Source organism: Pelodiscus sinensis, chromosome 2, assembly GCF_049634645.1.
Source record: "Pelodiscus sinensis isolate JC-2024 chromosome 2, ASM4963464v1, whole genome shotgun sequence".
In the NCBI taxonomy this organism is placed as follows: Eukaryota; Metazoa; Chordata; order Testudines; family Trionychidae; genus Pelodiscus; species Pelodiscus sinensis.
The window spans coordinates 160986229-161010853 of record NC_134712.1 but is presented as its reverse complement, the minus strand read 5'-3'; the positions used below and the strand labels follow the sequence as shown (position 1 = coordinate 161010853).

Sequence of the window (24625 nt, the reverse complement as noted above, 5' to 3'; positions counted from 1 at the left end):
TTTGCATACCTTTTTCCAATTCTTTTTTCGGAAGAGGCTTTTCCGACATTAGGCCCTGTCTACACGGGGCCAAATGTTGGAAAAACTTCCTCTTTTGGAAGAGCTCTTATTGCTTATAAAATGAGAAATACAGGGCTTCCAAAAGAACACGCCTGCTTTTTTGGAAACTGTTCTGAAAAAGCAGACACGTTCCCCGGATGTGGCAGAGTTTTTCTAGGATATCTGTACCAGGAAACTCTGTACTGTAGACATAGCCTACGGTCCATCACATCATCTGATCCTACTCCCAATGTGGTGCTTCTTGATTGCTATGCAGCACTGTTTTCTTAAGGGAGCTCTCTCAATGAATTTGATTATGTTCACTTCAGTGAACGGTTCTGGAGATTTTATTGTATAAGAAAATAATTCTGTCTTTGTTGTGGGGGCAACAACTAACTGTGGGGAGTTTAAACTGCCAAATTTTGAAAATGGTGCACAGCCTATGATGCCAAAATGTGAGCTGATACTTTCTGGGTGAAAAGGAATATGCTCTCCTAGCCTGTAATTCTACTTTTTGCGCAATTTGTACCATAATATACTCTTGAGTGTTGCACTCCCTGGGCTAGATTATGATGTCCTTTACACTGGTGTAAAAGCAGAGTAATTACATTGACTTCAGAGAAGTTACTCCAAATTTTCTTTCTCAGATCAGAATCTAGCCTGCTGTCTGGAGAGAAAAATGACCAGTGGATCTGTATTTGAACTGCTTGTAATGAAAAGGTGCAGAGGCCTCCCAAAGCCAAATTTTCAGGTGCACAGAAGAGTGTGGGTACCCTGAATCCCTAAATCCTGTTCCTTCTCCTTTTTCAGTGGAACCTCTTTAATTACACTGAATTATGGCCTTCAGTAGTTCATATCTCTGTTATTCTTCAGAAGAATGCATTTAATTATGCAAAATTATATAAACATAATTTTATATATCTGAGTTATATAAAAATTGTATCGTCTTGGTGTATGTAAAGTTATTTAATATATTTAAAGGTTTTTAATTGATTAACTCTAATTTTAAAGGCAATGTAGTCCACTTGATGGGACATAGAATTGGGAGCCAGAAGACCTGGTTTCTATTATCAGCTCTACCATTGATCTGCTATGTGTTCTTGGGCAAATTACTTTGCTAATCTATGCCTCTGGCATCCCATCCACCCTTTACCTGTCTTGACTGTTTAGATGATAAACTCTTTAGGAAAAGACTGTATCTTACTATAAGTGTGTATAGTGCTAAGGATAAAGAGCCTCTGAGCTCAGTCTCAGTAGGCTGTAGGTGCTTCTGTAACAGAAATAAGAATATTATTTTTCTATCGCCATTCATGGTACCAAGGAAGCTTGATTTCAAAGAAAGAGTAACAAAAATAGCATCACTACCATTTCCTCTCAAAAATATCCACACTCTCTATTTTATATAGTATGGAATAAACAAAATGCATGAGTTTGACAGTATAATATTTTATTGACATTCATTTTGGAGGAGCTATATTGCAGGGTTATGTAGCCTCCTCAAACTATGCTAGTGAGCATAGGTCAGTCACAGCAAGTAACAGGAAACAGTTTGGGACAGACGGTGAATATATGATACCCAACTGAAATGGTATGGGCGCTGCAGGCAGTCAGTATATTATCCAAACTGACACTTTCTCAGGGTGTTCTCAATTTTGCAAGATATGCTCTACAGTTATTAGTAACTGCAGAGGGGTTACTGTCTTGAGAAAGGCAGCATAATGCTATCAATGATGTGAGAGGATATCATTTATAGGGAGCAAATGACAACTGCTGAATTAAGTATCCTCTTCAAACACTGCTCAGGTTCAATCCGACTTGCAATAACTGCAAACCTTACAGCCCAATGTCATATATCAACACCAGGCCTTCAACGTCTCGTCCAATAATTCCTGTAAGATGACTTCTACATTTCTACTTACCCAGTGAGGCAATACATTCCCCCTACCCCCATCACATCCTCTAGAGCTCACTTCACTGTCTGTAAATAACATACGGAGCTTCAGCATGTGCCCCAATCGACAGGACAGGAGAGAGTCTCTCTCAAACAAACCTGTGGCCACTACCGGACTTTCGCCACTTTGGCCCAACTCATCAGTTAATAAAGTAACAGGCCTGAGTTATAGCCACCTCCCCCCCCCCCCCCCCCCGCCCCCAGTTTCTGTGAATTTGTGGACACCGGCTATTCCCCACGAGTCATACTGATGGCAGATGCGATAGAATCATAGAATCATAGGACTGGAAGGGACCTCGAGAGGTCATCGAGTCCAGCCCCCAGCCCTCAAGGCAGGACCAAGCTCCGTCTACACCATCCCTGACAGATGTCTATCTAACCTGTTCTTAAATATCTCCAGAGAGGGAGATTCCACCACCTCCCTTGGCAATTTATTCCAATATTTGACCACCCTGACAGTTAGGAATTGTTTCCTAATGTCCAATCTAAACCTCCCCTGCTGCACTTTAAGCCCATTACTCCTTGTCCTGTGCTCAAAGGACAGGAAGGATGTTCCATCCATCCTTCACTGGAGGACTCTAGGACCAATATGACCAATTCACTGGGGGAAGGGTGGTTTAGCCAACTCCTGCCTCGTCTCTCAGGCTGGCTGGAGGGGAGGGGGGGGGGGGATCAGTCTCCAGAGTGCGGTGTCTGGGCGGGAGTGCACTTGCTGAGTTAGTCCCCCCCCCACCTTCTCCCTCCCGCCTATTGCGATGGGGGGGGGAGGGCTCCCCCCGCTCTGTCCACATCGGGGAGTGCGGCTCGGTCTCGCTCTGGGATGAGGGGTGAGCGCTGGGGGGGGGGGGGTCGGCAGGTGGGTGCTGGCTGGGGGGAGGGGGGCGCCCCCCGCGGGTGCGGAGCGGGGCCGCGTCCCGCTCGCTGGGGCCGGACGAGCCCGGAGGCGCGTCTCCCAGCGGGGCGGGGCGCGTTGTGCGGCGGGGGCGGCGCTCGGGGAGGGAGGGAGGGAGGCGGCGGATCCGGGGCCTGGCGGAGGCGGAAGGGGCGGGCGGACGCGGCGCGGCCGGGCCTGACTCTGCGGGACGCGCGATGCTGGTGAGTGCCGAGGCCTCGGCGGCGCCGCGGTGTCGCAGTGAGGCCGGTGGCGGCGGGGCGGGCGGCGGGCTCCTTCCGCTGCTCGCTGCTCGCTGCGCTCTGCCGGCGCGTTTTGCGCCCCTGGCCCGGTAGGGCCGAGCCCAGGCCAAGATCCGGCTGCTCTGGCCCCGGCCCGGCCGCTGCTGAGAGGCCTGGAACTACGCACTGGAAATGCCTTTCCCGGGGCCGCCCCGCTTGCTCCCCCCTCCCGTATCGCCCCTGGGATCCCCGAGCCTGCCCCTTCTCCCCGCCCTGGCGGCCGCAGGAGCCTCCTGCTCAAGGGGGCAGGTGCCACAACGCCTCAGTATTGTTCCTGGAGCCTCCCCTCCCGCAGGGGCAACCTCAGTGGCTGGCCTCCTCGCCCCCTGTGGGCAGGCCCTCTCACTCCCAACATTATCCCAGTCCCTCCAGAATATTCTCTTCCACAGCTCCTTCCTCAGCCCAGCCCTCAGTGACTGCCAGACCTCGGTATCAGCTCGATTATCTCTGACCCAAGTACCATCATCCCAGTTTTCTCCACCCTCCTTCCACTCCTAAAGCCCCCTTAAAGACTTTCCCCAAAGCCCCCGACTTTTCCTATATCCCCAGTGACTGACCTTTAATATTCTGCCACTAGCCAGTGGCTTTATCCTTACAGCCCTCTGTGTTCCTCACTGATAACCCTAAAAATGCTCTAGTTCACATTCTGCCACCCACTACCACCTCTGTATCACAGCCTTACAGTAATTTATTTTTCTTTAACTGGGATCCTTTCCCCTATCCCTTTAATCACTCTTTGCCCCTCAGTGTGAAGGAGTCATTCATAATTATTCCCCCCACAACTATTTCTTGCTCTGATCATCTTATTTACTTACTCTCATCTTTCCCTAAGATCCCTCATTATGGTCCCATTACATTTCTTCCTTCTTTCTGTAAAACTGTATGCCATCTTCCCCTATTTTGTACTTGTATTCTCTTGCCTTGCCTTTTTTAATGTTGGCTTAATTTAACACCTTTTTCTATCCAGTCTGTGCACACCAATTTCCCTGTCTTTTATATTTGGCCCAAACTATGTTTTTAGTTGTTTTATAATAATAACTAACTAGTTAACTAGTTTAACCATTCCTTCCAGTACTCTGAATCAATTTTTAGTTACTGCACATATCACTTTTCTCTCTTGTATCACTTTTTATCCGGAGATAATAATCTGGTCCATCTGGCACTTCTGTAAAAATCTGCTATTTTGGAGAAGTTGGGGGGGGGGGGGAAATAGTGAGAAAAATTGAGAGTTAGTATAAAATACCAACTCAGAAATTATTTCTATTACCGTATTGTGATTTTGGGGGAAGGAGAGATGTTCAGGAGAAAAAACTTGTTGGACTCTTTTCTTCTTCAAAAGCAAATGTGTAGTAAATTGGCCCACTTTCACTATCTTTAACCTGGGTATTTTTTGTAAAGAATGGGATTTCATAGAGTTGACCTGAGATGACCCTCTTACAAATTGGTTGCTTCTTTGATTTTGTGGTTCAAGAGATTCATAGATGATAAGACCAGAAGGAACCACTCTGATCATGTACTTTGACCTTCATTATATAGAACTTCCCTGAAATAATTCCTGTTTGGACTAGAGCATAGCTTCTAGAAAAACAGCCAAACTTGATTTTAAAATTGCCAATTGTTCCTCTCTGTAGTTGACCACTTTGCCTTGCTCCTCTTTTCACTGTTAGTTTCCTAATCTGTTAACCTTGATTGCTTTAGCCTTGTAACTTGAATATTGCAGACAGAATTAAGCATCATGCATGATTACATTAAAATACTGCGTGTGTGGATAATGTACAAAAAGACAATGGATGAACTTGCTATATAAAATACTAACAGAATTTTGCTGTTTTTATAATGTAATAATTAAGGAGATATTAAATATGTTTTATTAAATATTCATCAATTACATTTCTCTGGTGCTGGATTGTTAGTTTGAGTACATGAAACATAGGCATATTCTACTAAGGAATGATTCACTGGTGACGGTGGTTACCAGCATAGGGTCCGCCTGTACTTATCTCTGCTGGCACTGGATGTAATTTAACTGCTAGTCGACAAAATGACTTTTAACATGCCTCCTTTATACTCTCTCTAGTATTACTGAAAACATTTTGTTCTATGTGCACCAGCAATTCAATTATTTTCAACTAGTTTTAGAGGATGGGGGAAAGGGAGACATATCCATTGCTGACAACAAAGGGTAATTTTCCTGCCATAGATAGATATAAATGCCGTGTGCAACAAGTTTGAGGATTTTATAGTCAGTTGGTGGCAGGGATGTAAAATCCTGTACAATTGGTTAAATGGTGAAATGTGGCATTTTAACCGATTACAGGGAGCCTGGGTGGGGGAGGCCACTTGAGCCCCCTAGGATGGAGCAGTGCCACCCACCCACAGAGGCTGGACTAGAACATCTACCCCGCCCTTCCCCTCCTTCCCTCCCTCCCCCAGCTCCAGGCAGGGGCTGTTCCAGCCCAACTTTGTCCATGGATAACTGGAGCAGCCCCTGTCCAGTGAGAGTGCTCCCGTGCGGCTGGAGTAGCCCCCTGCCTGTGGCAGGTGGGAAACTGCTCTAGCCTCCACTAGTTAATGGTTAGCTACAACCAGTAAGCATCACCTATTAAGGGTGATGCTTATATCCCTAGTTTGTGCCACAGTCACATTACTGACGTTAGAAATAAAAGTTCTGTTTGTACCTGCACAGCTTTGCTCTATTGCAGCCATGATTGAGAGACTGTATTTACCACAATGTATACTCTTGTTTGTATCCATGAATTCTAGGAAAAATTTGCGGACGTGTCTTATTACCTCAGGAAGGGACACAGAGTCTGAAAGACATGCACACAGAACAATATCAGCGGCACGTGGGGTTGTGTATTTTTAGGGTTTTCCGCTGTAGTTTGAGAACATGAAACATGGAAAGGAACTAGTGAAACCAGTAATAAACTTAGTTATGGAGTTCCTGGCACCACAATAAAAATGTGTACATCAGTTGCAGAAAGACAACTATGTGCTAATCTAGGCCTCTGGTACGGGCAAAACATAGCTAATTGCCACAATTCATGAATTTCACAGATAAGGTAGATGAAAGCAAATGGCGACTTGAGCCAACTGTGCCAATAACTAGTACCAAGCTTTTTTAAAAGTTGTAGTCTTATATTAGATAGGTATTGCATAGGGTTTCTTTTTAATCCGTCACTGTGATCACTCTGTTTTTTTCCATTTATTAGCAAGAAATAAAAGGAAATAGCTTAAGAAATGAGAGAGAAAGCTGTTGAGTTAGTCTTTTACTAGCATTTTTTTGTAAAATGTTTCACTGTGATTGTCCACTGGGAGAACTAATACAGATTGGCTACTGGTGTGTGAACTGCTGTGCAGCCTAGACTTGTTGTGAGCAGGGTTAAATAACATGGAGGTGAAGTTGTCAAGGTCAGTCTGCTCTGGGGTTCCCGCTGGTGGAGCGACACTGGCACTAGTACAGGAGTAAAACAACATATCTGCATCAGGCTTTTCACAATACCATTTAATGTAGCATTATAAGATGTCTTGGCTATCTCCAGTGCTTGCGGGAGGAAATCTTGTTTCATGAGATGGAGTGGGGGCTGCCCCGTGAGGCCGAGAGCCCAGCAGAGGAGCTGTCCTTGCAGTGGCAGGGCTGCCACGGTGAGACCAGGAGCCCAGCATGTGGAAGGGCCAGCAGCAGGGGGAAGCTGGCCGGGAGGCTGGCAGCGAGGCCATGGTGGGAGGCTGGTGGCGAGGCGTGGGTGGGGTCTAGGCTTATCAGTTAATCCAAATGACTGCATGGAACTCTCCCCCCCCCCCACCTGCTAGTAGCAGTGTGGGTGGCATGGGGCTCGCCGGGAGTGTACTGGCTGCAGGTCCCACCTCCGGGGAGTATTTTGGTAACTGTGTAACTGCTAAAAATTGTTGTGGCTACATGATTACTAAAATACATGGTATCTAGCATCCATAATTATAATTCTAATTTAGATTTTACACTGACTTGTTAATATAATACATTCTGCATCCATAGTGTTTTATATTTGAGAACCGTGAAGGGTTTACAAGCCTGAATTACTTTTCCAACCTCTAAGTAATAGTATTAATCCTGTTTTACAGATTAGGAAACACTGGCACAGGACGTTTGTGGCAGAGCCACAGATATCTGATTGCTTGGTACATAGCATTGTACCAGCGCCACACATCCTTTCTCATGTGAATATCACAATTTTTATTTGCTATTTTCAGAATCTGGGACAAAATTACTGTAGTTTCCCCATCCCCTCATCTTCTACTTTGATTAGTCTGCTTTTGGAAGCATTGTCAGTCAGAAGGTTCAGTGTTAGATGGTCAAATGGAATTTGTGTAGTTTGATAAGTAGGGATGTCAATGTATAGTCGACAATTAACAAGCGTATGCTTGTTGGTTAATCTTGTTGACTACTCGCATTCTTCCCCTTGCTGCCTCTGATACAAAGCTGCTTTCCCCCAGCACTGGCTCCGTGGTCCTGCCCTCCCCCCCACCGTGCTGCAGTACAGAGGTGGTAGTGCGGGGGACGTGGAGAGGAGGTTTCTGTGAGGCCTGCCATGGGCAGAGGCTGCTTTGAGGTACCAGCCCCTGTTTGTGGGGGGTCCAAGCTTTCCACGGACAGCGGCTGTTCCACATCTCCCAGAGTAGCTTCTGTCTACGGTGAGCCTGGGCCCACTGTGAGCAGAGGCTGCTTCACGGTACCAGCCGTGAAGGTCCGTGGAGGGTCCGAACTTAGACCTCCCATGGATAGGGGCTGCTTCTGCCCTGCTCTGCTGCCTCTGTGTCTGAGGCAGCAGGCAGCTGGTGTGTGAGGGAGAGCCTTTTTTTGAACTGCCTCCCTTCGCGTACCCGTTCCCCCTGATACAGGCAGCAGTGCAGGGTGGCATGGGACTCCCCAGGAGTGGAGCCGGGAGCACACTGGCTGCCGGCCTTGCCCTGGGGACTATCAAATAGTCATGTAACCGCAAAGATTTCATGGGGTTACACAACTGTTCAAACACCTATTATCTAACACCCCTACTGATGACGTTTTAAAATCTCATACAAAAGGTAAAGGATTGGAACACATTTAATCTTTTGTAACATCTTTCAATTTGTACAAGGGATGTTAAATAGTGGTTAGTAAGCTAATTGAGTAGTCAATGGAATTTCCTTCAGCTACTCAATTAGTTGATAAAGAGGTTCACTGCAGCTCATGCCTGATCCCAGACGCTATGCCTGGTCCCAGATGCTGCACCTCTGCTTTTTAAATGTAGTAAGAGCCTGGTATAAAAGGCAAATCCTCAGTGGTCTGGGACTGGGCACAAGGCAGGACTCAGCTGTCCTGGCTCCGTGCCTCATCCCAGAGCACTGTGGATCTGCCTGGCAGCTCTTACTTCATTTAAAAAGCAGAGGCATAGTGTCTGGGATCCAGTGTGAGCTGAGACTGCTCAGGGTCTGCCGCTGCACCTGTGCCTCCCCCTGCATGGAGACAGTGCTGGGGTGAACTGGCTTTTAAGCCAGCTCCCCAAAACACTGGCTCCTGCTCCTGATACGGGGTAGCTGCAGGGGAAAGTGACTAGTCAAGTCACTATATCCCTAATTTGTACACTTTATTCTAGAATTACTTGAAAATGTCACTATTGGATCTGCTTTTTAATTAAACTTATATATACCTGCAATAGTAATTTCTCTATATATAAAATAAATTTTCTGCGGGATGACAGAGTGATGTTATGATGTCACTCTGTGTCCCCCTGCTCCCTCAGCCACCCTGCCTCCTCTGTGCTGCAGGTTGGGAGCTATGTGCCCTCCCCCCAATCCTTCCCTGGGCAGCTGAAGCCGCGGGGCCTCCCCCTGATCCTGGGTTCCCCGCTGGGGACTTTTGTGCATTTGAAAGAAGGCACCTGTGTGCAGCCCAGACTTAGTGGGACTTCCTGCTGGCCCCAAGCTGTACATGGAGTTCCGCATTCCTCCCAGCGGGGGCTCTTGTACATTTCAGAGGAGGAATGCGGAAGTGCCTATCAACTAGTCAAAAAACTATCTGATAAGCAAATGCACATGGGATAGTCGACTAGTCTTTAACTTCCTTAACATGTTTACATGTAGAGGGCCAGGCAGGAGTGGTACTCATGAGGAGCCAGCTTTTAATCCGTCTCCCCATGAGCAATGGCTCCCGCCTTCCTTCCCACCTCTGGGATGCAGTGCGGGCGAGGCAGCTCCTCAGGACCCCCACAGAGGCAGCAAGGGTGTGTGTGCATGTAACCATTAGAATTAATCGATGAGCCCAGGCTTATTGGTTAATCATGGAAATGGCTACATGTTGGCATCCCTAATATAGACCTCTTCATGACAAGAAACAACAGAAAGTACCATTAGTTCTGTTCTTTCCAGAACCAAAGTCCTGGCTCCATGGCATAAGTGTTCCACATATCATGGTGGAGCCATCTGATATGTGTGTTCCCACCCTTCCTCCAATACACGGGGTTTTCCTCAAGATCTTGAGGACGAGGTGGTGCTCATTTGCATAGCACTACATAGTCCTGGCAGCATTGGTTCACAATGTTGCTGAGCCTGTTGGTAGACAGGCCAATACCCCTCCCTCTCCATTTTGATCTCATCACTGAAGACCACGGCCAGTTGCAGCACCCCAACCTGGAGTGTCTCCCCTCATGGCATAGAAACGTCATGGTTAAACCAGCTAGAACACCAGTGTTTGGACTTAGATATCCTGTGGGGCAGCAGGAAACCCTCCACCTGGGCAGCATGCATAGCAAAAGGGAAGAGTTTCTCATTTTGGTCCCTTCAGGAGGGCATTCGCCTACAAGAAACCACCTCCCACTGGTCTGGCATTTCAGGGGTAAAAGGTAAAGATGAGTGCTATTATCCATTAATTCCACTTACTGGCCAGACCTGTGGTCGTGGAGCCTTTAGATAAACAAAGTGAAAGAGGCCATTAGCAGCTCTTTCAGGCTTTGTCTACACTACAAACTTTTTGTGGAAGAGGCAATGCAAAGGCAGTGCTCATTAACAATTCGCACACTTCATTTGCATAATCTCGTCCGATCTTTATTGCACAAGAGGTTTTTGCGTAAAAACAAGCAGTGTGGACGTGTCCGTTTTGTGCAAAACCCTCTTTTGGCGCAAGATCCTTATTCCTCTGTTTTACAGGCATAAGGATCTTGCATAAAAAGGCTTTTTTTGCGCAAAAAGGCTTTTTGTGGACATGTCCTCACTGCTTGTTTTTGCACAAAAACCTCTTGCGCAAAAAGGATCAGAAGAGACTATGCAAATGAAGCGCGCAAAGTTGCTAATGAGCACTGCATTTGCATTGCCTCTTCTGCCAAAAAAAGATAGTGTAGGCATAGCCCCAAAGCGGGCCTGCAGCCCCCTTTGAGAAACACTGGCATAGATGAAAGCACTATAAGTTGAAAGAACACCCTCAAAAAATAGAAAATATCAGTGATTTTCTTCAGGAGTCAGTACTGAGTCCTGTACTAAGGATGTTAACTATCGATTAATTTACTAGTCTAGTGGATGGAATTTCCTGGGATTAGCTCCATGCAGTGTTTCAAAGGGGCAGTACCACGCTGTGCAGTGCTGGTGCTTCGAAGTACCCTCCCTCTCCCCCCTCCTACACGCCATCTGATAGAGGCAGCAAGGGGAGGAGGGAGCGACTAGTTGACTTGATAATCCGATAAGCATTTGGTTATCGGATACTTGATTAGTCCTTTACATCCTTATTCTGTATGGTTACATATTTTCATTAATGTCTTGGATAATGATATGGAGAGTGTGCAGGTATCCCCAAGCTGGACAGGAATGCAAATGCTGTGAATTAGAATCATAATGACTTTGATGAACTAGAGCAGCATTTCCCAAAGTGTGGTCCATGGCCCAATGCCAATTCTTAGAAAAAAAAAAAAAATACCCGTCCTCAGAAAAATGTTTGTGCATGATTCTTGGGTGAGAGCCCTCTGCCGGGGATGCTCCTGGAGGTGGGGCTAGATCAGGCAGGCGCTAGGACCCAGGGAGAAGGCCATGCGCCATGCACACTGATGCAGAATGTCTGGCGCTGAACGCAGCTGGGGGAGCTAGCACCGGCTGATATAGCGGCCGCGATTGGGGCCGGGGGACAACCCGCTGTGATTGGGGCCGGGGGGGGGGGGGGCGGAACAACCCGCTGGACAGCTAGGGTGAGTGACACGCCTGGGGCAGGGTGCGGCCTGCGGTTTCACCCACAAATGCAGGCACGACTGGGGGAGAGGACACAGGGCTACTCACCTGACCTCCAGGGCCCATATAAGCCGAGTCACCGAGCAGACCTGAGAGGGACCTTCCAACCTTACTGATCCCAAACGGGGGTAAAGTAGATACCTCTGGGTTGGGATCGGGAAACCGCCCAGGGCAGTCAACTGGGCCTGCTCCTGTTGGCACTGTGGATTTGGGGAGGACCAGAAACAATTTCTTTGCATATTCATTATTTGCTTAATGAATATGCAAATAAATGTTACTGGTCCTCCTAAAGCTTGTGAATGGGTTTACTGATCCCCAGTATCAAAAAGGTTGGGAACCACTGAACTAGAGAATTGATGTGAATTCAAAAAGATGATATTCAGTAAAGATGGAGATGAAGTATTTTATTTGGTGCATACCTTCACTTAAAGCACAACAGCGGCACAGCTTCAATGTAGTAGCTGTGATGCGTTAGTGATTTAAGTGTAGATGATGCTCACGCCAAAGGGAGGAGTCACCTGTTGGGATAGGTAATCAGTGTTCCTGAGACGACATAGCAATCAATGTTGAAGGAAGAATTCTTCTGTCACCCTAGTGTTATCCCACTTGGGATTAGGTCAGTATAGGTGTGTGGATTTTTCACACCCCTGGGAGATTGAGGAATGCTGATGTAAGTTCCTAGTACCCTTATGAAGGAAAAATTAAATGTAGAACACAAAATTGGGAATAACTGGCTATATGGTAGTATTGCTAAAAAGGATCACAAAATGAATCCGCAGTCTGATGCAGATGCAAAAAAATACACCCCAGAATTATATAAGCCTTCACCTTTCTTGCCTTACATGACCCGAGTGAGTTGAAAGTCTCTCTGACTTTTGAAAGCATCCGAGTCATCTCTTGTGCCGTCCTTCCCTTTATGAGACAGTCGTCCAGATAAGGGAATATGATGTCTCCGAGACGACGAAGATGGGCGGCGATCTTCTGCTTTATTCAGCACTAGTTAGCCTCAGCTGGAGTTTGTCCAGGTCCAGGTGCTACACTTTAGGAAATATATGAACAAATTGGAAAAAGTCTAGAGGGGAGAAACGAAAGTGATAAAAGGTTTAAAAACCTGACTTAAGTAAAGATTAAAAAAAAAAAAAACAAAAAAAAAACACCCAGGCATGTTTAATCTGTAGAAAAGTCTAAAGCAGGGCTACTCAACTTTGGAAGCCCCGGGGACCACAATGATACGGCACATGCCAAGGGCCGCAACTTAAGTGTGGTTGCATATATGACAGGCATAAATATAAAGTTTAAGGCAAGACTACACAACACACAGACCCCATTTAAGTTGGTTCGGCTGATATTAATAAAATGCAGTATTTACCCGATTTCCATCTATAAGACAGGACTTTTAATGAGCAATGACAGTCCAGGAATTCAACTACTAAAACACATATCAATAGAAGACCATTATATTGACTACTTTTTTGGTTTGGGTCCCACCCGCGGGCCACATGTTGAGCCCTGCATAAACCCAAAGCGTACTGCGGGCCACAAAGAAATGGCCCACCGGCCACATGTGGCCCACGTGTTGAGTAGCCCTGGACTGAAAGGTGTCTGATAAGTCTTCAGTATGTTAAGAGCTAGTATAAAGAAGATCATAATCAATTGTTCTTTGTTCACTGAAGGTAGGACAAGGCAGTATGGGCTTAATGTGTGGCAGGGGAGATTTAGGTTAGTTAGACATTAGGAAAAACTTTCTAACTATAAGAATGGTTTCTGGAAGAGTCTTCTAAGGGGAGTTGTGACATCTCCATCATTGGAAGTATTTTAAAACGTTGGACAAACTTCTGTCAGGGATGGTTTAGGTTTCCTTGATTCTGCCATGCTGCAGGATGTTGGATTTGGTAATGTCTCAAGGTCCTTTCAGCCCTACATTTCTATTATTCTGTATGCAACTGCTTCTGGTTTCAGTCTCTGCTGTTGATCTAAAAAAACCTAGCATGGGTCAGGGAGGCTTCCTAGAAGCTGAGAGCAGCAGATGAATTCAGTAGAATTCTTATCTGTAAAATTTACATAATGAAATTGTTCAGAAATTAGACTAAATAATACTGAAGTTCAGTTTCAGCTATAATTCAGCAAAATATAGGGAAACAGGTTGAACTAAGGACCTCCTGAGGTCTCTTCCAGCTCTATGATTCTATGAAGGACACAATTTCAACCTTAACCGAACTCAAATTAACTTTTTTGTGCATTTAAGTTGTATTTAGTATACATTGGTGTAAAATGGAATTTTTAAATCTTTTGTGTTTGTGATGAAATAAGCTCTTAAGTGATATTAATAGGACTTAGTATTGAGGCTACACTTCTGTGCTTTTAATGCACTATGTTTTGCTTGACTATTTAAATGTAGAATGTAAATTCATGAATAGCTCTGTGGTCTCATGTCAATGGAAAATGTCTACCAAAGGAAAGTGCCGTGGTTTGAGTTTAAAAAAATATATTGTGCTTTAATTCAGGAGACATTAACCTGAGGCAGTGGATATGGTTGGTTTAGGAATTTTATGGTTTTGCTTCCACACATTCTGAAAGTTCCTGTGTTGCTGCTCTTGCATTTAGTATTTACTGACTGGTACCATCAGGAGCAGCAAATGGAAATTGCAATTCTGCCCAATTTAGTAAAGCTGTGGGGAAGTGCTGTGTTATAGACCAGCTGCACAGATGTGGTTCTCTCTGGGAGAGAAGAGGTACCAAACACAAAATGTGGGCTATTGAGTGACATTAAATGTGCAAACTAAGTGATAGATGTGCAAGCCAAATGTGTTGGTAGTGGCTCAACTCATCCAGTTGTCTTTTGTAGATCATCAGAGTTCAATACAAGGCTTAGAACATTGCTGCTTCTATTAGCACAGGCTTGATATGCTGTTAAGGAAACCTACTCAACTTCTGAAGGAAAGATGTGCCTCATTTTCTGTCAAATACCTACCTGAGGGGAATTGAAGGAGCTTTGAAGGAAGTCATGGTTCAGGCCTCTTTACCAAGAAAGTTATTGAGATACATGAATTTTTGAGGTGGGGGGAAAAGGGAGACTTGAGAAGACAAAAGGATTTTTGGAAGATGCCTGAAAAAGCAAAGATTAGAAAAGAAGCCAAAACAGAGAGGGTGAAAGAGAAGAAAGGGGGACACATACAGTTAAGAAAAAGGAAAAAGATGACCAATTTCTGCAAAAACTAAATTATAGAAGTCTGGCTTTCTAAAGAGAACTTTAGAAACATTATCTTTCAAAAAACAATTCTTCTCTGTAATATGAAACCACTTTGGGGAAGATCTTGAAACACACACAAACAAAATTAAACACCTGAATAATCTTTGAGAATAAAAAATTCATGGTTCAGGATCCCTCATGGCTCTGTTGGAGTTGTTAGCAATAGTGAGAATAATTACATTAACACTTTAATTGAAGCAGGGAGCTGCATTTCTTAGCCCATTTTTATGTGCTAGTGATGTCATAAAAATACTTTCAGCTCATGTATTGTTAGGTAAGAAATGGGGCCACAGCTGAGCTTCTTCATTCAAAATACTCACCATTTTTAATCTGAACACAAATTACTCTTTATTACATGTATTTTTCCAAATTCCTTTCTTTTCTTTGCACATATGTCTCTGCTAAAATCCTTTTACTAGTATAACAAGTTTAATGCAAAAATGAACCTGTTTAAGTAAATCAATTTAAAAATCAATGTAGTTAATCTCTGGTGCAGGCTTAATTTACACTGTCTATACTACACAGCTTTTAGTGTAAACACAATTTGTGGGCACTTTTGCCAACAAAATACCTAAACCTCCTTCAGCCAGTGTTTGTGTTGTCAACAGGGGAACACTCCTGTATAGGAATGTAAATGACTAATCGACTAGCAAAAGCTTATCAGATAGTCAACACACTAGTCGACTAGTTGCTTCTCCTCTCCCCCCCCCTCCCCATCAGAAAGAGGCAGCAAGGGGGGAATTTGATTAGTTGATTAATCTAATTTTAACATCCCTACTCCTGTAGACAACGTGCTGTTTGAAGTGCCACTTGCTGCTACAAAATTTTTTACCCTTTTTTTGAGGATGGGGTGGGGAATGAGGTGTGTAAACACCTGTGAACAATAACAATTTTGCTGTTTAATTGGCAATGTAGACAACATCTTAGTGACATAAACAGGGTTTAAGGGTGTCAATGTTGACAATTTGCTTTGATTTTTCTTATAAACTGTTTTAGTTAAAATGGTACACTTTTTTGGTATAGACAAAGTGTAGCAACAGTTAGGAGCAGTTGGAAGGCAAAGATACATTTTAAAAACAGCAAGAGTTGTTGGAAATAGTCATCTGATCTTATAGAACAAATGATATTTTTGTCAGATATACGTTCTGAGCCATGCAGAAAAGTTAAATTTGGTTTATTAAAATGTAGGGATGTAAGTGACTAGTCGATTAGTGACTCGACTAAACACTTCTCCCCCGGCCCCCCAGAACCTTTTCCGTGGGGAAAAAGGGTAGGGACGCAGCAGGGAACTGGCGGTGCTTCCACCTTTGAAATGTAGCTAGAGCAGGGCTCTTCCTACATTTTAAAAGCAGAAACGCTGTTGGGAGCCTGAGCCTGGCTGGGGACAGTCCCCCACTGGTCTCCTGCTCCTGGTGGAGCTTTGCTCTTGAAATGTACAAGAGCCCTTTTGGGGCTCTTGTACATTTCAGAAGCAGGGAGCATGGGGCCAGAGGGAGACTCAAACAGTCCCCCACTGGCCATGTTCCCTGCAGTGTTTCCACCTTTGAAATGTAGCAAGAGCCAGTAGGGCTCTTGCTACATTTCAAAGGTAGAGGTGCCCTTATTGACTAATTGAATAGTCAATGCAAATTACATCGACTATTCGATTAGTTGATTGATCTAAATTTAATGTTCTTATCACAATTAAGGTATCTGGCTTAAGCTGGAGGGAAATGCAATGTGTCAGTAATTTAAGGATTTAATGCCTTAGCATTGCTCTGTGTCAATAAATGTAATTGTGTGGCATATGTTTAAAACTGGAAACACTAATTTACCATCAAATATAGAATGGAATAAAAAGGGAAGTTAGTCAATGAGTGATCTTTTTTTTTTTTTCATTTATAAGAAATTAACTAACAATTGTATTCCTGTAAAACATGCTTCATTTCAAAACATTGCATCATTAACTTCTTTGGGTGGGCTGCATTAACTTATACTAGGAGCTGGCATGGGCATGGAAGGGAGTGGAAGTGGCAGCAGTGAGGCAGGGCAAAATGTAACTGTTTGGATTATTCCTACTTGAAGGAATAAGAGATCCTCCGGAATAGGGCTTTATTCCGGAGGATCGCGCCAGTCTGGACGCTCTTTTCCGGCTTTTCCCCAAGCCGGAGAAAAAGCGGCGGCCATGTTTATTTAAATCCCACGCGGATTTCCCTATTCCAAAGTTCAAAATTAGCATGCCTATTCCGAAGAAGGGGCCAGTCTAGACCTAGCCATAGATTAAAATGTATTTACCAGAAAAGATTACATGAAGATTGCCATCATTGCTCCCTTGCTTTATGTATAGTCATGGAAGGAAACTAACAGAGAAACATCATTAAATGTTTATTTTGTTTGTTCCAATATTTAAAACAGATTTTTGTCAGGTGGTGACTATTGAGCCAAGCTGAAGTTGTCATAAAGGTCTGTAGAAATGAATAGATAGTGCTTTTAATGAAAAGTGCTGTGTTGGCGTAAAGCTGTGTTATAAATTGTAAAGTCAAAACTTATATTGACTTTAGTAATGCAGAATCATGCTCCCAAAATGCAAATTAATTATCTTCAGTTTCCTATTTTGAACCATCGGGATCATTATTTCAGGTAGTGTCTAACTTTTTTTTGCCTTTGTTTTGTCTTTTATGCTCATGGTAAAGAAGGTACTAAGCTTACTTTGACAGAATATTATGGAACTTAATCTCATAGGAATTTTTTATAGTTCTGCGTGTTAAATTTTTGTCAGTGCAGCCAGCAGACAACATATGTTAGAGTCTGAAAAATTGTTCCAAGACATGCCACACACAACTCTGAGTTGGCTTCATTGCATCCTTAGCATACACCAAGAGGAGTTGCTTTACCGCTTCATTAACATGAATAGGAGCTTGTACTCAGTGCTGGAGGAAGGTGTGGCTGGAATCTAGATTCTGTATGCCAAAGCCACACAGCAATTTAGTGGTCAAGATAGTGTTTCAACTCAGAAGTTCCTGGTTCCTACTTTTAAATTCGGTCCACCAGAACATTTTTTCTGAGGGTATGTCTACACAGCAAAGTTATTTCAGGATACCAGAGGTAACCCAAAATAGCTATCGCTCGTATTTTGAACACATCCACGATTTCAAAATATAGCAGATGCACTATTTTGCCATCCCTGTAAATCTAATTGTACGAGAAGTAAGGGATGTCTTGAAATAGCACTCTATTTAGAAATTTGGCAGTGTGTAGATAGCGCCAAATGATGAAATAAGCTATTTCGAAATAGACTCAAAATAAGCTATGAAATTTGCGTAGCGCAAATTGTGTATCTTATTTCAAGTTTCCAGTGCTGTGTAGACGCACCCTAAGAAAGAACAGTGATGGTTTAAGACTGATAGTAGTACTTACCAGTCTGAGAAGTCCCACAGACTAAGTTTATAATATTGAGCCTTTACTTTTAAACTGGCAATCTGTGCTTTCTTGGAATGGCAGCATGTTTTGGCGAATTAAAATAGGATTGGAATCCAAGAACATCAGATTTCTAATTCCAGGTCTGTAATTGCCTTCCTGAATTATTGCCTTGAGGAAGTCACTTTGAACTATTTCCCTATCTGCAAAATGGGCTGATGCAGCATACCTGTGAAAATTTAATGTTTGTATAGCACGGTGATAAAAAGTTCAGAAGTATTATAAATAATTATGTTCTGGTACATGACATAGTGTTTTTTCCCTGCCATAGTTTATTTCAAGGGCTTTAAATCTGAGTGAAGCTATCTAGAAAAGCAGGGTGAATTGATTTAAATCAAGCCATTTTAAATCATCACAAAAAAGAAGATTTATATCAAATTTCCCCCAGTACAGCTTCACATATTTCTTCAAACAATAGTGGAAATCTGGTCACTGTTAATTTGCAGCTCAGTACAGCATTTTACAACATCTAAGAGGGCAGGGCATGTTTTGTGTAATTTTTTTGTAAATAACTTGATTTTTATTAATTTAGGAAATACATATAACAAGTATTATGTGCTATTAAACTGCATGTGCAGCAGTAGTACATTAGGAATGGTAAGAATGAAGTCACACACACAAACACAATAACTCTTATATTTTATTGAACTAAATCTTAAATGTTACATAAATGTTTCACATTTACAGTTGAAGCAATCGTCCGGGTTTCAGGCTAATGACTATCCTTAAACTCCTTTATTTTTTTTTTAATTTTCAAATTGTATTCACGCCAACAGACAAGTCTTCAGAACATAAAGTGTAGGGTGTCCTTGAAACTTCTACAACTAGTTCTCACCTTCCTTACTCCCATTATCATTTTAGTGCAGATCTGGATCCAGAAAAGCTAAGACACTTATTGAAAATAATTATAGGACGGGATTCCTTTGGGAAAGCTGAGTTATGGTGAAGTAAAATGGGGAATAGATTTATGACATCATCGTTTCAGTCTGTGACAGTGATGCTCAAAAATAAGAGGCATGTATTATATAATATAAAATAAGAAAATGACACTCAGGCTACGTCTAGATTGCAAGCCTCTTTCTAAAGAGGCTTTTTCGAAAGATACTTTCGAAAAAGAGCATCTAGACTACAATCAGTACTTTTGAAAAAGCAAGCTGCTTTTTCGAAAGAGCACCCAGGCAGTCTGGATGCTCTCTTTCGAAAAAGCACAGTTTGCATTACATAGCGCCTTTTTTCGAAAGAGCACTTTCGAAAAAAGGCGTTATTCCTTGTGAAATGAGGAGTGCTGCTGTCGAAAGAAAAGCCGTGTTCTTTTGATTTAATTTCGAAAGAACATGGCTGTAGTCTAGACGCAGGTGAAGTTTTTTCGAAAAAACCCTGCAGTCTAGACACAGCCTCAGTTGCCACTCTAGATTTCTCTTACTGAAGCTTTCTGTACTATAGACTTGGGTAGTAGATTCTAAAACTAGTTAACTAATTAAACAAGTCATAAAGATTAGCTAAATTAACAGAAATTGAAAGCCCAGAACTGTCAAGGAGCAAGAGCTGGTTGTTAGAGCAATTAATTGATTTTCATTGGACAGTAAGTCTAGCAATAGCATGTTTGTGATCAGATTTCATTGTAACTGTTCTTTTAAATGAGAAATTTAAATTAAAAATTCTGATTTTTATGTTTTTAAATCGATTTTTATCATGCAGGAAAGCCATGCATGTACAGCTCTAGTTTTTCTTCTCTTTGGAATCCTAATCATTATCATTACCTTATGTGAGAGAGAAACTTAAATATAAGGAATTGTGGACTAGATCATATCTTGCAATTTAACACAGGGGCCCTCTCGTATGAATTTTAAAATAGACTTGAGTAGTCCATTCAATAACTTTACATGTAGGATAAAGCTTTTACATTTTCATAGGAAAAAGTTGTATTTAACAGCAACCTTGCTTCATAGCAAAATCTGATTTTTGCTGTACATGCCGTAGCATTGTGTATGTTGTTATCAGTAGGAGTGGCTACTTTTATAAGAAACATGTAGGCCTGTGTGTTGATAAAAGCTAGTCTTTGTTCCTTTTAAGTCAAATAACAGCTCATTCCACTTCTAGCTTTTCTATGAATGAGTGATATGTGGAAAGATCTATGCAAGCAATGAGTAGCGTTATACATCTGTTTTTCTTTCCAGTTTTGTGCCAGATAACTAGAAGAGGCAACTCTCTTCAGTCTATAAAGTCAGTAAACTCAATTGATGATAATGCTATATTAAAGCATTTAATTGCGAAATTCAAGATAGAAACTAGCCAAGTTGTACTGAAATGTTATCAAATACAGAGTATGTAGGGCTCTGAAGTGGTGGGAGAAACATGGCATGCACAGTGATCCCTGCACCTTGACCCTGCTTACCCAAGCCTTGGAGCAGTGGTGAATCCATGCCTATCTTACATGCCTGGGGGGAGTTTTAAATATGTCTTCAGCAGAGCGGACTCAGGGTATGAGTCTCCACTTCCCCAAGCTGAGACCTTGCACCTCCAGCCCCCTCACCCACCGCCTAGCTGATCCCCCTCCACTGAGATCCCTCATCCTCAACTCCCCTCTGATATTCCCTCAAGTGGAGACCCTGCACTCCCAGCCCCCTCACACACCCTCTCCACCGAGACCCTGCACTCCCAATCCCCTCACGCCTCCCCTCCACTGAGACCCCACGCCCCCAACCCCCTCATTCATCTTCCTGCCGAGACCCTAGCCCTGCCACTTATCCTCAAGCTGAGACCTCCACACTCCCAGACCGCTCCCCCAAACTCTATCTGGCCATGAAAGCTGCCAGGGAGACAGGTGTTGGCAGGTGTAGCAATATTTTGGTAGTTTAACAGTGTGGTTGTCTTCCAAATTCTTATTTTAAGGAACATTGCTAAAGTGATATGGAAGGTACATAATAAAGTCAGTACTCTTCAATGTATATATTTAAAATTACAGACTTTTTATACATACATTGTAGTCCATTCTTGATTTGCATTTCTAATATGACACACCAAGTAACCATCAGATGTACAGCCGGTCATAAAAAGCAAGGAAAATATTGCAAAGCTCCTAAAACATGCACATTGTTCAAACTTTTCACTATAACCTGGGCCTCACCTCTCTTTTTGTCATTGTCTTCTTTTTTGTGAATTTAGGCTGCAGGAGCTGTTGTATTTGTTTGTCATATTTGTTTATAAAGCACCAGACAAGCTTACAGTTATGTGAAAATAATAGCCCCTAATTAGTATGTTCTGTTGTTGAAGAATATGTGCTCTGATGATGTTGTTAAGCAGGCAGTACTCTAAATATGTAATGTTCACTTTTGAATAATTTAATGATCTATCCCTTTTTCTAGCCCCTCGTGGAAATTGAATCTAATGTCTGTGAATGTTAACTAATTGCCCTTTTGTTTTTTTAGGTTATCTTGCAAGGGGATATCATTCTTCATATGTAAAGAACATCTTTTTGAGTCCCTGAATTTGGAATGTTACTTTACTTGTGAATCTGATGGAGGAATAGCCATCTCAGATTGCTACTCTGGAAGACTTTACAGGAAACTCAAAATGTCGTCAAATAGGAGTCAGAACCCACATGGACTTAAACAGATTGGTCTTGATCAGATATGGGATGATCTTAGAGCTGGAATTCAACAGGTTTATACCAGACAAAGCATGGCAAAATCCAGATATATGGAACTCTACACGTATCCTAATACATAATTGAAAAAAGTTGGTAAATATTTTTACTGTCAGTTAAGAACTAAAATCAACTTAAAGTAAGGTGTTTTTTTTTTAAAGCATTTGATGGTGTTTTTTGTTTTTAAACTTCATTTTTGGAAAAGTTACCCTTTCTCATTTCGCTGTGACAAAAACAAATAGTAGCATCAGTCACTGGTATAAATAAAAATCACAAGTGAATGTACTGAAAATATTTTTGTTCTTATTTATAAAATGTCAAGTGGAATGCTATTAATTCTATGACCGCAACACTTAAAGGTGATTTTGAGTATATAATTTAATGTTTACAAGTTGCACCATGTAATTCCTCATTACTGATCAGCACTATGGAAATATTTTTTCATTCCATTTTTTTCACTTCAACACTTTGCTGTAAGGCTTTTGTAATGTCCAGTTATCTACTTGGAAGTAGTGGAAAAATTTTCCTTTGCAGTAGGGCTTGTCCAGCCATAGGGTTAGCATCTTTCTCTGGAGAATACCAGAATCAGTTTCAAAGCTTTCAGTCTGGAGTACTGACTAACTCTTTGAACTTCTCTCTAGGATTACTGGCTTCCTCTGAGACAGCAGTTGAAATTTTTGAGCAGCTCTAGGGTTAAAATGTAGAAGGATTCTAAAACAGCGTGGTGTTTTTTGTTTTCATGTTCATGTTAGCCTAATACAAGGAAGTTGTTTTCAAGGAAATTGTTCCTGTTCAAAGACTCTTCTGTCAGATCTGTTATTTGTGATGGAGAAAAGCAAAAAAGCATCAGAAAGGTGTACATCTCATTCTAAATCTTCAAGCCTTTAAAGAAAAAGAAGTGACTATGCAACTCAAGAGTTCATAAGATGGTTTTCACAAAGGTCTAAAAAAACCCTTTCTGCTTTGCACTCACCTATTTCCTCTTTTTACCCTTCTAAGAACCTTGTATGTTTTCTGTAGGGCAGGTGCTTTATCACAAGAAAACACTGTTGTGAAGTTGAGACAGAATAAAGAAAAATGTTTTTGGGAAGTGAGTGTGTACTCAATGAATTTTTAGTCTAGTTCTGTTATGCTCCTTGATGAATAAAAATGGCAGGTCTAAACAGTTGGTAAGCAGATAGGTATAATATCTCTAAATTCAGTTTTTTTAAAATAATATTGGAGTCTCAGGAAATTGTAAATCTGTCAGATGGTAGTCTTATTTTTAAGATTGAGTGAGTAGATAGGGAATTAGTTTCAAAACTTGAAGAAAGTGTGTGTTTAAGGGGGTAGAGGATGGTTGGGCTGAAGGCTGTGTAATATAAGCAGTCCTCTAAATTTCACAGGAGGGTAAGGTGATGTATGTAATTTATCAAATGTTCTTCAGATATACCTTCATAGAATGTGCTCATAATCAGGGCTTGACAAAGTATTGAATCTACTTGCCCGTGGCGAGTAGATTTCAGCCGGGTGCCCTGTTCATTTGCAGTGCACGCGTGCCCAGTGCGGGTCTTATGCATGCGCAGTGCGGGGCTGGCGAGTGGCTTTCGCTGCCGTTCGTCAAGCCCTGCTCATAATAATCTTCTGAACTGTGGATTTAGATTCCAAATCAGTAGAAATAATCAATGTAGTCTTCGGATTTGTATGGAATGCTCTTTCAGTAATAGTTGGGAATGTGTTGAATTCTGCACTTGATGCTTCAGGATCTGGTCTTAGACTTTTGAGAGCAAATAAAATAGGCTACACTTTTTTTAGCCCCATATCTAGGAGGAGTAACGTGTGCTTGAATTAGAAAAATCTGCAACATTTAAATGAGTGCTAGAAATCTTAAGAAAGTGCTGTGAAGTAAGGGTGTGAAAGTTCAAGAGGTGGGCCTAGAGGAGTTGCTCACCTGCCGTGCACAGGGCGCTGTTCCAGCTGAGTCCCTGCTTACGGTGGTCCTGGGCTCCCCACAGGCCGGGACTGCTCTGGTTGGGATGCAGGAGCAGCCCTGTTTGCTGGGCATCTTGGCCTGCCACAGGCAGGGACTTCTCCAGCATCCTGTCTGGAGCAGCCTCTGTCCACAGTAGGCCCGAGTGCCCCTCGGGTAGGGGCTGCTCCTACCAGGTCAGCAGAGCAACCCCTGCTTCTGGGGTGCCCTTGCCCGCCTCAGGTAGAGACTGTTCCAGCATCCCGTGGAGCAGCCTCATCTGCGGCAAGCCTCATCTGCGAAAGCAGCCCAGGCCTGTGGTGGCGGGGGAGGGCAGTTCCGAGTCCTCCACCCTCCTGCTTGTCCCCCTTTAATCAGTTAACTAGTTAAACAGTATGTTTATCCAGCTAGCCAATTAAATGGAATTTTACATCCCTATTGTGAAGTAGAAACTTAGCGATCACGGAGTCAACTGTATTCAGTTTCAAGAGTAGGTATGTTGACATGTAGTCGACTATACGATTAACTGATAAGGCTAAGCTTACCAGTTAATCTTGTTGACAACATGCATTTTCCCCTCCCCCTTGCTGCCTCTGTATACAGAGGCAGCAAGGGATGGGGAAACAGGAGCCTGTGTTTGGGGGAGCTGGCTTAAAAGCCAGTTCCTCCAGCACCAGATCAGAAGTGTCACCCACCGCCCCACGCTGCTGCCTCTTACGGAGCAGCCTCTGTCTGGGGCAAGCCTGGGTTTGCCGCAGGCAGAGGCTGGTCCTCAGCAACAGCCTCTGTCTGTAGGGGGTCCGAGCTCTTTGCGTACAGAAGCTGGCCATTGTTTGCAGGGAGTTTGGATCTTCCTCCCCCCGCAGATAGGGGCTGATGCCAGAGCAGACTGTCCGCTACGGATGTCAGTTCACCATGGACAGAGGCTGCTTTGCT

The 24625-nt window shown here is 43.1% G+C and overlaps 1 protein-coding gene across 2 annotated transcripts in view; it reads left to right on the top strand.

Moving 5' to 3' along the window:
* Positions 1-24625, top strand: part of CUL1 (cullin 1) — a 93570-nt gene that overhangs the window by 13255 nt on the left and 55690 nt on the right. The window contains exons 1-2 of one of the 2 annotated variants that reach the window (XM_075921711.1): positions 2962-3085; positions 21524-21808. In XM_075921711.1, the coding sequence (XP_075777826.1) occupies positions 21669-21808 (140 nt within the window). In that variant the 5' untranslated portion in view covers positions 2962-3085; positions 21524-21668. Of the gene's footprint in view, positions 1-2961; positions 3086-21523; positions 21809-24625 lie in introns of those variants that run through there. The other variant, XM_075921712.1, reaches the window with a different exon arrangement.